The sequence below is a fragment of the Somniosus microcephalus genome, chromosome 13, assembly GCF_052327205.1.
Source record: "Somniosus microcephalus isolate GS21.2 chromosome 13, FLI_Smic_1.0, whole genome shotgun sequence".
In the NCBI taxonomy this organism is placed as follows: Eukaryota; Metazoa; Chordata; class Chondrichthyes; order Squaliformes; family Somniosidae; genus Somniosus; species Somniosus microcephalus.
The window spans coordinates 123,434,257-123,449,734 of record NC_140999.1 but is presented as its reverse complement, the minus strand read 5'-3'; the positions used below and the strand labels follow the sequence as shown (position 1 = coordinate 123,449,734).

Genomic DNA, 15,478 nt, shown 5'->3' with positions numbered 1-15,478 from the left:
CCAGCCATAATCTCCACTGAGCAGATAAAACAAAGAAGTTACATTTTAAAAAGCATGTTTAAGTTGAACAACTGTTGGGAAGCAGAATTGCCCCTCCCCAATATGCAGCAGATGTATTGGGTCTCCCAGATAATTTGCACGGTGTGACACGGAGTCACATAGACAAGTCCCAGGTTTCATCCACGGTCTAGACTGAATTAGCAGCTTTCAACAGGTTTGTGCTGTTTTTGGAGGAGGGGTGCGTGTGTCCTCGAACTCAGATATGCCAGCTACAAACCGTGCAGAAATATGGGGTCCACTTATCGAGTATTATCTAGCTGCATTCAAATTCATAGCATGGCAGATACTGAATTCAAAATACAAGTACTGATATTAGGCCAGCATTAAACTTCATGTTCTTTGTTTCAATTCGAAGGGCTTTGATAAATTCCATTCGTATTGGTAAGACGCAGTTAAACATGCACGCTCATACTTTCAGGAGTCTTAACATTGGGCCAACGTCAGGCATCAATTGGTTTACCTGCGCCCCAAGTACCCTCTGTACTTCCTCCTGCCGAACCGCTTGGGTGGGCGACCACGCCGTCGCAAATGTTTGTAAGATGTCTCGTTGGTGTTTGATGATGGGTCTTTGTTCTCAGAATCTGACTGGCTGATCCCAGACTCTGCTACAATCTCATTGGCTGCCAATACATCCCCATTCTCTTGCGCAGTTGAGCTGGCTGCTTCAGAGCTCTGGAGGTCCATCGGGTTGGACTGGGAGGTGACAAGTGCCTCAACCTCTGCTCCTGTTGCACAAAAAGACAAGAGAGGGTTCAGATACTGAAGAGTTAGGGGTGATAACACAGTCAAAGAGGTAGATTTTGAGGAGGCCTTTTGAAGGTAGGAAGAGATGTAACAAAATGTAAGGGTTTACAAAGAGAATCCCAGAATGCAGGGTACAATGGCTGAAGGCTCTGTCACGAAGTGCAGCTGAGGAAAGGAAAATGTAGTACAGACTGGGGTACAAGCTGGGACATAGTATCAGGGGAGTTTACACAGGGGTGTCTAAACAAGGATTTTGTAATCAAGGTATTTCAAGCCAGTAGCAGTCAGTGAGTACACAGGAGCGGGGGAGAATAGGCAAGTTGAACTTACTACAGGATTAGATGTGGACAGCAGCATCCTGGATGAATTGGGGTTTGTGCAAGGAGTCCAGGAGGCCAACATGAAGAGCACTGAGTGGGTGCAAGCAGAGGTAGCATTCTTGCCTTGGAGTCAGAAGGTCGTAGGTTCAAGACCCATTCCAAAGACTTGAGCACATAATTTAGGCTGACATTCCAGTGCAGTAGTAAGGCATCAAGTTTTATTTAATTTTAGCTGTGTAGGATACTGCAAGCAGGATTGTATACATGCATTCAGAGATTTCTAACTACAGACTTCTTTATTCAAAAATCTGACAAATTGATTCATCCCTCTTGTGGATGTACTAGATCGCATAGCACTATACGAAAGAGAGCAGGGAATCCTACTGTGGCCTAGCCAATCGTTATCCCTCAATCAACACCACTAAGATTGTTTAATTGGTCATTTGTATCACTTTTGTTTGTGGGGCCTTGCCGTTTGCAAATTGGCAGTCGTGTATTCCTACATTACCACAGTGACTACACTTCAAAAAGTATCTCATTGGCTGTGAAGCACTTTGCGATGTCCTGAGGTTGTGAAAGGTAGAACATAAGAACATCAGAAGCAGGAGTAGGCCATACGGCCCCTCGAGCCTGCTCCACCATTCAATAAGATCATGGCTGATCTTCTACCTCAACACCACTTTCCCACCCTATCCCCATATCCCTCGATTCCCTCAATGTCCAAAAATTATCAATTTCATTCTTAAATATACTCAACAACTGAGCAAATAGGTTCGATCTAATAGCCATTAGAGAGACGTGGTTGCAAAGTGACTACGGTTGGGACATAAATATTCCGGGATACTTAACTTTTAGAAGAGATAGGCAAAATGGAAAAGGAGGAGGGGTAGCCCTGATAATAAAAGGTTGGGATAAAGACAGTAGAAGGAAAGGATCTTAGCTCCGAAAATCAAGAAATAGAATCAGTTTGGGTGGAGCCAAGAAACAGCAAGGGGCAGAAAACATTGGTGGGAGTGGTTTATAGGCTTAAAAAAGAACTATGTAAATACAAGTTGGACAGGCTGCGACAGTCATGGAGTCGAGGATTGTAGTGGAGCAAAAGGAAATCTTATCAGCATGCACATGGAAGTTGACCACATGCTTACAGATAATGCCATCAATTGACAGCATGTAGGCAAGGAATGGGAAGTAACCAAGGACGGAACCTTAGGCCACAGTGAAGGTTATCATTCAAGATAGGACAAAATGCTATTGCAGGAGACATTCTTTCAATGTTGAGACAGTCAAGAATAGAATCATGAAAAGATTGTGATATCGAGTACAGGAGGTGGAAGAGGAAAGAGCAGTGGGCCATTTCTAAGGCTGCGAAGAAGTTGAAGAGGAATAATGCACCACAGTCACAGTCTCAGAGACATCACTGACTGGCCAGGATGGTCTCAGTGCTGTGGATGGAATAAAAACCATCCTGAATTTAACTGAACCCAAAATGATGGAAGTGGAATGGAGTTCAAATCAAAACATGCATCATCTCCTAAAAAACTAGTTCTTAAAAAACAGATCTTGTTCCCTCATTTATCCAATTTCTGATTTAAAAAAATACTGCTGCAGAATTAATCATCACCTGCACCGTCTTAAAAAGTAAATACATTTCTTACTGTAGAATGGAGTCTGCAGACCAGAAGAGGCCAAGTTCAATCCTCAATCTGTGCTGAGTAAATGGCTCTCAGCTAGGACAAGGAGAAATCCCAACAAAAACAAGTCAGCACTTGAATACCGGCCAATGACCCCTGCCCAAAGTATGAGAGGTAAGGGTTGGTTGTGGATGCCTCCTACTGTCAAATTCCCTGTTCGAACTCACTGGCAAGGCTCACAGCTGAAGATTGGCTACTTAGGAAAAGTAAAGGAAGTTTGCTTGGCAACCTTGGAATCATACCACAGCAGGAGTCTGCGCCTCCAGGAAAGGTGGGGAAAAAACCCTAGTAAAGAAAAAAGGGCATTACCTACATTTCTGAAGACCGTACAAATCAGGTGTGATCAAGGTACAAATGTAACACCTGGTTATCTGTATAAAGGGGTAGACACAGTAGACCTTGGACTAACTCCCAATCTCCCAAATAAATAGATGGCACCTAGCCCAGGTCTCCTTTCTTTCTTAGCTGCTCTGTTACATAGACTATAGGGAAAGGCTTCATGTGTCACAGAATGGATTCACTCAATGCAGTGGGGGGGGGGCACAGTACTTTGAAATGATTGGAAGCGAACCCAAAGCTTCCTGATCCTGGAAAACCACCCCAGTGGCTGGACACTGCTGGAAACTGAAACACGAGGCCTGCATCACCCTTCACTGTCCTCTCTGCCCGGTTTGAGAGAGTGTGCAGAGGGAAATAATGAGCACTGTGCCTAGCGCAAAGGAAGTGATTAGGAGCCAATTCAAGAAAGGTTGTACGGTGGCATATATTACCATCAATCCCAGACATCGCTTCTGTCCGCAAAACCTTGCGAGGTCTCCCAGGACGCCTCCGAGGCCGGTCACTGGTCGAAGTTGTGACGTTGCGATTGTAGGTTGGCTGCCTTCCACGCGTCTCATCTTCTGCTGGGTTATAATCACTGTCAGCTAATGGGAGAGAGAGAGAGAGAGAGAGAGATTATTTTCTGGAATGGAAAACTACCCAGGAGGAGTCAGCAATTTATCTGATTGAAGGAGCAAGGCAGCAAGTTGTTAGTAAAACTGATACAGTGACACTTTTGCTCGTCAAACAATGGGTCACACAAATGTAAAATTTCTCTATACATTCAAGACACACATTTCAGGACTTTGCTCTAGATAAATGCCACATGACCAGGTTATACTGTCCCAACCAAAGTTAAATCAGTCTCCAAAACTGGTCACAATCTAATCTCCAATGTGGAACGCAACTAACCCAGCTTGTAAGTTCAAGATCAATGCCCATGTGAACCAGAATCACGCTGCAGGAATGCCCATTCTTCCAGGAATGCCCACCTTGAAGAAGTTCTGCTCTTCTCTCAGACAGGATTTTCGCCCACCCCGCCTCATGTAAGGATATATATTTTTTTTATCCACACTTTGTTTGTGTCTTTTGTTCTTCTCTCCCACATGACCATCCTGTTTCTTAACCTGTCCCATTACCATCTCCTTTTGCCTTGCTTAATCTCTCCTGCCTTCGATCCTATCACAGACCTTCCCTTTTGTTCTTTCATCTCCTCTCCCATTTCCCAGCCTCTACACTTGCTTAAAAATCTGTTCCATTTCCTGCTTTTTTCCAGTTCTGACGAAAGGTCATCGACCTGAAACGTTAACTCTGTTTCTCTCTTCACAGATGCTGCCTGACCTGCTGAGTATCTCCAGCATTTTGTGTTTTTATTCCGCTCTGCACTAAGTTTATAGTGCCACCAATCAGACGCACCAGTATGATTTGCCAAGTCACTCGCACTACAGTACCACGTCACCCCTTTACTACATGCTGCCCGTCAGTTGTTTCCAAGTGGGAGTTCACAAGATGTAGACCTCCTCCTTAATTTAAATGAAAACCAAGAGTTCAGTGTGGAGCGGCTCTACTTGCAGCGTCCAATATAACTGCAGCAATTCTACTAATCCACCTGCATTGATCGAGATTATGATTCTCATTTACTGCTCCTGGTTTCAGTACTGTCCACAGTAAACTGGGCAAATCTGTTAATGGGTAAAACGACAGATGATCAGTAGGAGATGCTCAAAAAAGAAATGATGATACAGAACCAGTTTATACCTCCGGGGGTGGGGGGTGGAAAGAGAGCTATATTTGCCAAAAAACAGCCATGGACGACTAAAGAGGTAAGGGACAGCATAAATTAAAAGAAAAAGCATACAAAAATGCAAAAAATAGCACAGATCCCAGCAAATGGGAAAGATACAAAGAACAGCAAAGGGTGAGAAAACAGATAGTAAGAGCTACAAAAAGGGAGTATGAAAAGAAACTTACAAGGGATATCAAAATCAACACAAAAGAATTTTTACAATCAGATTAGGAAAAAGAGGTTAGTCAGGCTCAATGTTGGCCCCTTAAAACCTGAAAGCGGTGATATTGCCAATGATAATAAGGAAACGGGCGGCCATGTTGAATAATTACGTTGCATTAGTATTTACAGTAGAGGAAGAGGATAGCATGCGGAAATCCCAAGGAAACTAATATTAAATCTGGGACAGGGACTCAATAAAATTAACGCAAGTAAAATAACAATAATGAAGAAAATAATGGCACTAGAGAGTGACAAAGCCCCAGGACCAGATGGTTTCCATCCCAGGGTTTAAAGGAAGTAGGTGATCACATTGCAGATGCCCTAACTATAATCTTCCAAAGTTCTCTCGATTCAGGGACTGTTCCTTTAGATTGGAAAGTTGCACATGTCACTCCACTATTTAACAATGGCGAGACAGAGAAACCAGGGAATTATAGACCAATTAGCCTAACATCTGTTGTCAGGAAATTGCTAGAGTCTATAATTAAGGATAGGGTGACTGAACACCTCGAAAATTTTCAGCTGATCAGAGAGAGCCAGCATGAATTTGTAAAAGGTAGGTCATGCCTGACAAACCTGATTGAATTTTTTGAAGAAGAGGTGACTAAAGTAGTGGACAGGAGAATGTCTATGGAGGTTATTTATACGGACTTCCAGAAGGCATTTGATAAAGTCCCACATAAGAGACTATTAACTAAGGTAGAAGCCCACGGAATCAAGGGCAAATTATTGACCTGGTTAGGAAATTGGCTGAGTGGCAGGAGACAGACAGTAGGGATAATGGGTAGGTACTCAAACTGGCAGGATGTGACTAGTGGTGTCCCACAGGGATTGGTGTTGGGGCCTCAACTATTCACAGCATTTATTAACGACTTAGATGATGGCATAGAAAGTCATATGTCCATGTTTGCCAATGACACAAAGATAGGCGGTACAAGGCTGTGTAGATGAAAGCATAAAATTACAACGGAACAGCAACAGATTTAAGTGAATGGGCAAAACTGTGGCAAATGGATTTCAACGTAGGCAAATGTGAGGTAATCTACTTTGGACCTGAAAAGGACAGAACAGGGTACTTTTAAAATGGTGAAAAGCTAAAAACAGTGGATGTCCAAAGAGACTTGGGGGTCATGAACAGTTACAGAAAATAATTAAAAAGGCTAATGGAATGCTGGCCTTTATATCTAGAGGACTAGAATACAAGGGGGTAGAAGTTATGCTGCAGCTATACAAAACCCTGGTTCGTCCACACCTGGAGTACTGTGAGCAGTTCTGGACACCACACCGTATGAAGGATATATTGGCCTTGGTGGGAGTGCAGCATAGGTTTACTTCCCCCCCCCCGCCCAATTCAAGGGGGGGGGGGAGAATGAAAAGGAATGTGGCAGTAGTAGGTGACAGTATAGTCAGGGAGATAGATACAGTTCTCTGCAGCCATGACAGGGAGTAACGAAGGTTGTGTTGTCTGCCCAGTGCCAGAGTTAAGGATATCTCCTCGCGACTGGAGAAGAACTTGGAGTGGGAGCGGGAAGGATCCAGTTGTCGTGGTCCACGTAGGAACCAACGACATAGGTAGAACTAGGAATGAGGTTCTGCTGAAGGAGTTTGAGGAGCTAGGAACCAAATTAAAAAGCAGAACCTCAAAAAGGTAATAATCTCTGGATTGTTACCTGAGCCATGTGCAAATTGGCATAGGGACAAACAGATTAGAGGTTTAAATGCATGGCTCAAAGAGTGATGTGGGAGGAAGGGGTTTCCATTCATGGGACACAGGCACCAGTACTGGGGAAAAAGGGAGCTGTTCCGATGGGACTGGCTCTATTTAAACCGGGCTGGGGCCAGTGTCCTGGCGAATCGAATAACTAGAGCAGTAGACAGGATTTTAAACTAATAAGGGAGGGGGGAGGATTTAGGAAAGAGTAAATTTAAAAGCAGCAAGAGAAATGCCAAGGCTCTAGAGCAGAGTAGGGTTTTGGGTAAAAATAAGCAGAGTAGGTCAGGAAGGGACAGAGAGAGTAACAAAGGTAATAGGGCATCAGTGACTACGGTGACATCAGGGAAAAATAGAAAGAAGTCAAAGCGAAAGGCACTATATCTGAATGCTCGAAGCATTTGCAACAAAATAGATAAATTAACAGCGCAGATAGAAATCAATACTTTTGATCTAATAGCCATTACAGAGACGTGGTTGCAAAGTGGCCAAGGTTGGGAACTAAATATTGTAGGATACTTAAGTTTTAGAAGAGATAGGCAAAATGGAAAAGGAGGAGGGGTAGCCCAGATAATAAAAGGTTGGGATAAAGACAGTAGAGAGAAAGGATCTTAGCTCCGAAAATCAAGAAGTACAATCAGTTTGGGTGGAGCCAAGAAACAGCAAGTTGTTTATAGGCCCCAAACAGTAGTTGTAATGTGGGGCAGAGTATAAATCAGGAAATTAGAGGCGCATGTAACAAGGCTAATACAGTAATCATGGTGGACTTTAATCTACATATAGACTGGGCAAACCAAATTTGCAGTAATAGTGTGGAGGACAAATTCATAGAATGTATACAAGATAGTTTTCTAAATCAATATGTTGAGGAACCAACTAGGAGTAGGCTTTTTTGATCTAGTATAGTGCGATGAGAAAGGGTTAATTAATAACCTTGTAGTAAAGGAGCCTCTAGGAAGAGTGATCATAATATGATAGAATTTTATATTGAGTTTGAAAGTGATTTAGTTAAATCCAAACAATTTTAAATCTAAACAAAACAAACTACATAGGTATGAGGGGCGAGATCGCTTAGGTAGGTTGAGAAACTACATTAAAAGGTATGACGGTAGACACAGAAACATAGAAGATAGGAGGAGTAGGCCATTCGGCCCTTCGAGCCTGCTCCGCCATTCAATGCGATCATGGCTGATCATCCAAATTCAGTACCCGATCCCTGCTTTCTCCCCATACCCCTTGATCTCTTTAGCCTTAAGAAATATGTCCAACTCCTTCTTGAATATATTTAATGTATTGGTCTCTACTGTGGCAGAGAATTCCACCGGTTCACCACTGCGTGAAGAAATTCCTCCTCATTTCTGTCCTAAATGGCCTACCCCTTATCCTTAGACTGTGACCCCTGGTTCTGGACTCCCCGACCATCGGGAACATCCTTCCTGCATCTAGTCTGTCCAGTCCTGTCAGAATTTTATAAGTTTCAATGAGATCCCCTCTCATTCTTCTAAACTCCAGCGAGTACAAGCCCAATCAACCCAATCTCTCCTCATACGTCATTCCTGCCATCCCAGGTATCAGCCTGGTGAACCTTCGCTGAACTCCTTCCATGGCAAGAACATCCTTCCTCAGATAAGGCGACCAAAACTGCACACAATACTCGAGATGTGGTCTCACCAAGACCCTGTACAACTGCAGCAAGACATCCTTATTCCTGTACTCAAACCCTCTCGCTACAAAGGCCAACATACCATTTGCCTTCTTAACCGCCTGCTGCACCTGCATGCTTACCTTCAGCGACTGGTGCACAAGGACACCCAGGTCTCGTTGCACTTCCCCTTCTCCCAATCTATTGCCATTCAGATAATAATCTGCCTTCCTGTTTTTGCCACCAAAGTGGATAACCTCACATTTATCCACGTTATATTGCATCTGCCATTGCTAGACAAGCAATGGCTAACATTTAAAGAATTAATACATAATTTATAACAAATATACATTCCTTTAAAGAACAAAAACCCCACAGGAAAAGTGGTCCTACCACAGCTAACAAGAGAAGTTAAAGATAGTATTAGATCAAAGGAACAGGCTTATAATGTTGCCAAAAATAGTAGGAAGCCTGAGGATTGGGAGGATTTCAGAATTCAGCAAAGGAGGACCAAGAAATTGATAAAGAAAGGGAAAATAGAATGAGAGTAAACTAGCGAGACATAAAAACAAGACTGTAAAAGCTTCTGTAGGTATGTTAGAAGGAAAAGATTAGCAAAAGTAAACGTGGGTCTCTTACAGGCTGAGACAGGAGAAATTATAATGGGGAATAAGGAAATGGCAGAGAAATTAAACAAATACTTTTTGTGTCGGTCTTCACAGAAGGTGCAAAAAAAATTCCCAGAAACAGTGGAGGAACTGAAAGAAATTATTAGTAAAAAAAGTACTGGGGAAATTAATGGGATTGAAAGCTGATAAATCCCCTGAACCTGATGGCCTACATCCTAGGGTTTTAAAAAAGAGGTGGCTATAGAGATAGTGGATGCATTGGTTGTCATCTTCCAAAATTCCCTATATTCTGGAACGGTTCCCGCAGATTGGAAGGCAGCAAATGTAACCCCAATATTTAAGAAAGGAGGGAGAAAATGGGTAACTACAGACCAGTTAGCCTGACATCAGTAGTAGGGAAAATGCTAGAATCTATTATTAAGGACGCGGTAACAGGGCACTTAGAAAATAATTATAAGTTTGAGCAGAGTCAACACGGATTTATAAAAGGGAAATCATGTTTGACAAATCTGTTGGAAGTTTTTTGAGGTTGTAACGAGCAGAATAGATAAGGGGGAACCAGTGGATGTGGTGTATTTGGATTTTCAGAAGACATTCGATAAGGTGCCACACAAGAGGTTATTAAACAAAATGAGGACTCATCAGATTGGGGATTGGTTAACGGACAGAAAACAGAGAGTAGGAATAAACAGGTCATTTCGGGTTTGCAGGCTGTAACTAGTGGGGCACTGCAAGGATCAGTGCTTGGGCCTCAGCTATCCACAATGATTTGGATAAGGGGACCAAATGTAATATATCCAAGTTTGCTGATGATACAAAGCTAGGTAGGAATGTAAGTTGTGAGGAGGATCGAAAGAGGCTTCAAGGGGATATAGACAGGCTAAGTGAGTGGGCAAGAACATGGCAAATGGAATATAAAATGGAGAAATGTGAAGTTATCCACTTTGGTAGGAAAAATAGAAAAGTAGAGTATTTTTTTTTTTAAATGGGGAGAGATTGGGAAATGTTGGTGTTCAGAGGGACCTGGGTGTCCTTGTACACGAATCACTGAAAGTTAACATGCAGGTACAGCAAGCAATTAGGAAAGCAAATGGTATGTTGGCCTTTATTACAAAAGGATTTGAGTATAAGAGTAAAGACGTCTTACCGCAGTTATATAGGGCCCTGGTGAGACGGCACCTGGAGTATTGTGTACAGTTTTGGTCTCCTTACCTAAGGAAGGATATACTTGCCGTAGAGGGAGTGCAACGAAGGTTCACCAGACTGATTCCTGTGATGGAGGGGGGGGGGGTGGCGGGGGGTTGTCCTATGAAGAGAGATTGAGTGGACTAGGCCTATATTCTCTGGAGTTTAGAAGAATGAGAGGTGATCTCATTAAAACATACAAAATTCTTACAGGGCTTGACAGGGTAGATGCAGGGAGGTCGTTTCCCCTGGCTGGGGAGTCTAGATCCAGGGGTCACAGTCTCAAAATAAGGGGTCGGCCATTTAGGACTGAGATGAGGAGAAATTTCTTCACGCAGAGGGTGGTGAATATTTGGAATTCTCTACCCCAGAGGGCTGTGGCTGCTCAGTCGTTGAGTATATTCAAGACAGAGATTGATATATTTTTGGATATTAAGGGAATCAAGGGATATGGGGATAGTGCAGGAAAGTGGAGATGAGGTAGAAGATCAGCCATGATCTTACTGAATGGCAGAGCAGGCTCGAAGGGCCAAATGGCCAACTCCTGCTCCTATTGCTTATGTTCTCGCGTTCATTAGAATGATACCCAGACTTCAAGGGTTGTTATGTGGAGAGATTACACAAATTAGCGTTGTATTCTCTAGAATTTAGAAGGTTAAGGGGTGATCTGATCAAAGTTTTCAAAAGACATTAAGGGAAGTGATGTGCCTTCAATAACCACAAAACTAGAAGTTATAGACTTTAACAAGTTGGCTTTTAATCACTAAGATCAGAGCTAACATCTCAACACACTGACTGGCTCACAGGAATGAGTCATACAGATCCTGGGATCTTTAAGTAAGAGAAGTCAGGGGCGGAGCCAAGAGTCAAGACCTGGAACCTTCCAGGTTAGTCAGGGAAGAGGAAGTGAAACTATACACCGTGTGGGGGAGGGTAATATACATGAGTGCAAAACGAATACAGGCAAGACAAACAGATTTCATTACAGGAAGCAGCTAGGGTAGACAGAGAGAAACGATTTCTGCTGGTTGGGAAATTCCAGGACTGGGGGCATAGTCTAAAAATTAGAGCCAGACCTTTCAGGAGTGAAATTAGGAAACACTTCTACACACAAAGGGTGGTAGACGTTTGGAACTCTTGTGCAAACGGCAGTTGACGCTAAATGAATTGTTAACAAAAATCTATCAATCTCAGATTTAATATTAAGTAAGGATATGAAGGAACATGGGCCGAAGGCAGGTATATGGAGTTAGGTCGCAGATCAGCCATGATCTCATTGAATGGCAGAACAGGCTCGAGGGGCTCAATGGCCTACTCCTGTTCCTATGTTTTGGCTGCTGAATGTTGCTGCATCTCCGGTTCTCTTTTCTGAGGCAGGTGCACTTAATGAACAAGTCTGCTCCTGAACTTTTCGAATGGTGCATTACCCTCTCGGTCGTCAATGGCTCCAGCATCCACAATATCATCCTCCTCTTCCTCTTGCTCCAGCTCCTGGGCCTTATCTTCCTCCGGTCTTGGCGACACATTCTGCTTCCTCGGCCGTCCCCTCCCTCTCTTTTTACATAGAAAACCTCCTAGGAAATGGCATGGAAGTTCAGATAAAGGTTTTGCTTTAACTCAACGCAGCAAATTTCATTCGATTTAGCAGTAGAGAATACCGTAAACTGTACAGAATACCATAAGCTGTAGAGAATAGTGTAAGTATTAATACTCTACAACAAAAACACATGCATTCAGAGATTTCAAAATACAGACCCTTTCATTCAAAGATCTGACAAATTGATTCTTCCTCTTGTAATTGTGCGAAGGTTATGAAGCAAAATGAAAGAATCCATAACTAAAGGAATACACAAGTTTGTATTAAAAAATTATTTTTAGTTCTGTTACATTTTTGACTTCCTGTTTCAACAATACCCCATGTCATCAAAGAGTTCTATTAAAGAGTCATAGTTGCAGACTAATTTTTAGTCAAGTCAAGTGACATTCTCAGCAATACTCCAGCACATGACAGCAGAGTGGTGGGACCTGGGATCGCACTCACCCGTTGAGCGCCTGATTTCAACTGCGTAATACTGGGAAGCTGCTGCCTGGAGGGCAACAAATGTAATATTGAAAGTGGAAAAAAATCAACTAATGCTGATCACTTTAGTGAAATAGTTTTGATGGAGCCCTTTCATTTGCTGTGTGACCGTGGTGAACTTTCCCTCCTCAACCTGTCTGTAGCCTTTGACATGGTTGGCCACACCATCCTCCTCCATGGGACTGCCCTCACCTGGTTCCATTCCCCGTAGCCAGAGAATCACCTGCAATGGCTTCTCTTCCCGCTCCGTTATCTTGAGTCCCCCCAGGATCTATCCTAGGCCCCCTCCTATTTCTCATCTATATGCTGCGCTTCGGTGACATCATCCGAAAGCGCAACGTCAGGTTCCACATATATGCTGATGACACACAGTTCTACCTCTAGCAATTTTCTCAACCCCTCCACTGCCTCTTTGTCAGAAACTTCCTCCAATTAAAAGCGAAGATAATGGCCCAAACTCCATTCCTCAGCTCTGGAGACTTTCCACAACATGGGGTAGCAAGTCCACGAAGAGCCCAGGTGAAGGGGAGGTGGGCCTACCTCACGGGCAGTATTAGGAATGCGGGTCAGTGGATTGGAATCGGACTGGAGTCCCAGTACTGTTTGAAAGCCCGGATCGACACCCAAAAGCAGCAAGGATGTCAATTTGCCTTCAGCAAATAGAGAGCTGCCTGTTAACATAGAGCAGTGTGTGCCCAGACAGCAGCGCTGTCCTGGTTTAATATCGACGCAGAAGCTCTTTCACAAGCTGCTCTGTGGCTCAAAGTCCGAAACTGAAAATTGAAATTAAAATCAGTAACAAAATATTTTGTGAGAAAGGATTTAGTATGAAGCTTTCCCCCCTTCTAAATAGAACTGCACCTGGCATAAGCAGAGGTCAGGGAGCAGTGCACGGGGTGGGGAAGGGAAGAGGTTGAAAAGAACACATTTAAATGTATAAAGCTTTGCGGAAATAACAACGGTTTCTAGATTTACAGAGAGTGAATTAACAGAGTAAGAAACATGCGTAATGAGCATTGGACTGACACTTACTAATGTTGAGATGTCGATCCTTCATGTGATTGATCAGATTGTCCTTTGAGATGCTTTTATATGGACACATCTTACACTTGAACTGCTGCACTACCACCACCTCCATCATGTCCTCCAGGTTGGACAGGTCGTGCTGCTCAAGATGGTCTGCACAGGTGGACGTCGGTCCTTCTGCCAACCCATCTCCCGACATGTTGGAAAGCCTGGAGCTGGACATCTGAGAGGTGGACATTTGAGAATCAATAGGACCACCTAAAGAAAATACATTAGAGAGTCAAAGTCAGGGGTAGCTGGGCACTGAGTACCCCCCAAATAATCACAGTCTGGAGCAAGTGATCTGATTACATTTTCCAACAGAGCATCTTACAAACTACCAGCATGCATAGGAGTCAATGTTCAAGATAACATTGTAAACCACAACAGAAAAGCTTAAGCAGTTTATCATCTTCTTCGGCAGTCCCTTGGAACCGAGGATGACTTGCTTCCACATTAAAAAGGAGTTCTCAGGTGACTGATTAGTCCAATGCGGGACCTACAGTCTCTGTCACAGGTGGGGCAGACGGTGGTTGAAGGGGCGAGTGGGTGGGGTGCTTGGGTTGACGTGCGCTCCTTGCGCTGCCTGCGCTTGGCTTCCGCTTGCTCCCGGCGAAGAGACTCGAGGTGCTCGGCGCCTTCCTGGATGCTTCTCCTCCACTTTTTCAAGGAGGCTTTGAGGGTGCCCTTGAAGCGTTTCCTCTGCCCACCTGGGGCTCTCTTGCCGTGCTGGAGCTCAGAATAGAGCGCTTGTTTTGGGAGTCTCGTATCGGGCATGCGGACAATGTGACCCATCCATTGGAGCTGATCGAAGCTCTGACCACGCTCAATGCTGGTGATGTTGGCCTGAGCAAGAACACCGACATTGGTGCGCCTATCCTGCCAATGGATTTGCAGGATCTTGCGGAGGCAGCGTCAGTGGTGCCTCTCTAGTGCTTTGAGGTGCCTTTAAGCAGTTTATAACAACAAATTGAACTGTCATTTAATGATTTGCAAGCCTGCAGCAACTTATACACTGGTGCAACTAATAGACTTTAAAAAAAGTGTTAGAACAAGTGCATACTGTATTGGTTAAAATGTAAATACTGTACCACCCAATGAAAAATACACAGATTATGTTTGCGGGCAACTGTTGCACCTCCATAACTTCATTAAAAAAAAAAAACCTGCAGAGTTATATTCTCACCATCATCAGGGCCTGGCAGTACAAGGTACTGAGTGGCCTCAGCTCCTTCATCTCCTGCACTCGTTACAGCGATACAACCTGGGCAAAGCACAAATCAGCATCATCACCACCAAAAGAACACAGCAGATGGCTTAGTAATTGCAAATGTGAGAAATCAGATATAAAAACCAGAAGATGCTGAAAATACATGTCGCAAAGAGAAAGGTAAATTAGCATCTTGGGTATAATCGTTCAACTCTGATGAAGGGTTTCATAGCCAAAACATTAAGCTGTCTTTGTTTTTAATGGAACGTTTCATTAGTTCACCTTTTTTATTAATGGGAAGTACTTAACAAATACGCAACTTATTTTCACCAGCCAGGCCCAATTAACAGGCTTTAACTACACCAAGGCCCTGAGGCAGACCAATAATCAATTTACTTGGAAATAGGTCTAATAATTCCCCATATTTATGTGATAAGTACGATCTCCATTAGGTACATTCCAAGGGCACTCACTTTGCATGATGTCGGGTCCAATTGTAGACTCTATAATTTTATCGATAGCTGACCCGAGGTCGGAGGATGTAGAAGCGGTCGAGTCCGACACGATCATGGCTCCATCCAGTGCCACGCTGGAGTGGACCAGTACTTGGGCAGATTCAGACACCATGATGGACTGTGTAACTGTGGAGACGCTGGACACGATAGTGGACTGAGCAACCGAGGAGGAGTCTGGAAGGTGCGCTATGGTGATGACATCTGTGCTGGAACTTGTTTCAGGAACCACCTCCTGGAATATGGCAGCAAAAGGAAACGCATTTGTTAGGAAGGATTTCAGCAGCTTATAGGTTCAATGTA

The 15,478-nt window shown here is 43.6% G+C and overlaps 1 protein-coding gene across 5 annotated transcripts in view; it reads right to left on the bottom strand.

Annotated features, from left to right (window-relative positions):
- znf335 (zinc finger protein 335) overlaps window positions 1-15,478 on the bottom strand; it is an 84,124-nt gene that overhangs the window by 54,733 nt on the left and 13,913 nt on the right. For all 5 annotated transcript variants that reach the window (XM_086005259.1, XM_086005263.1, XM_086005262.1 and 2 more), the window contains exons 3-8: window positions 15,137-15,410; window positions 14,640-14,717; window positions 13,421-13,672; window positions 11,736-11,882; window positions 3,586-3,738; window positions 521-785 (exon numbers count right to left, since the gene is read on the bottom strand). In XM_086005259.1, the coding sequence (XP_085861385.1) occupies window positions 521-785; window positions 3,586-3,738; window positions 11,736-11,882; window positions 13,421-13,672; window positions 14,640-14,717; window positions 15,137-15,410 (1,169 nt within the window). The remainder of the gene's footprint in view (window positions 1-520; window positions 786-3,585; window positions 3,739-11,735; window positions 11,883-13,420; window positions 13,673-14,639; window positions 14,718-15,136; window positions 15,411-15,478) is intronic.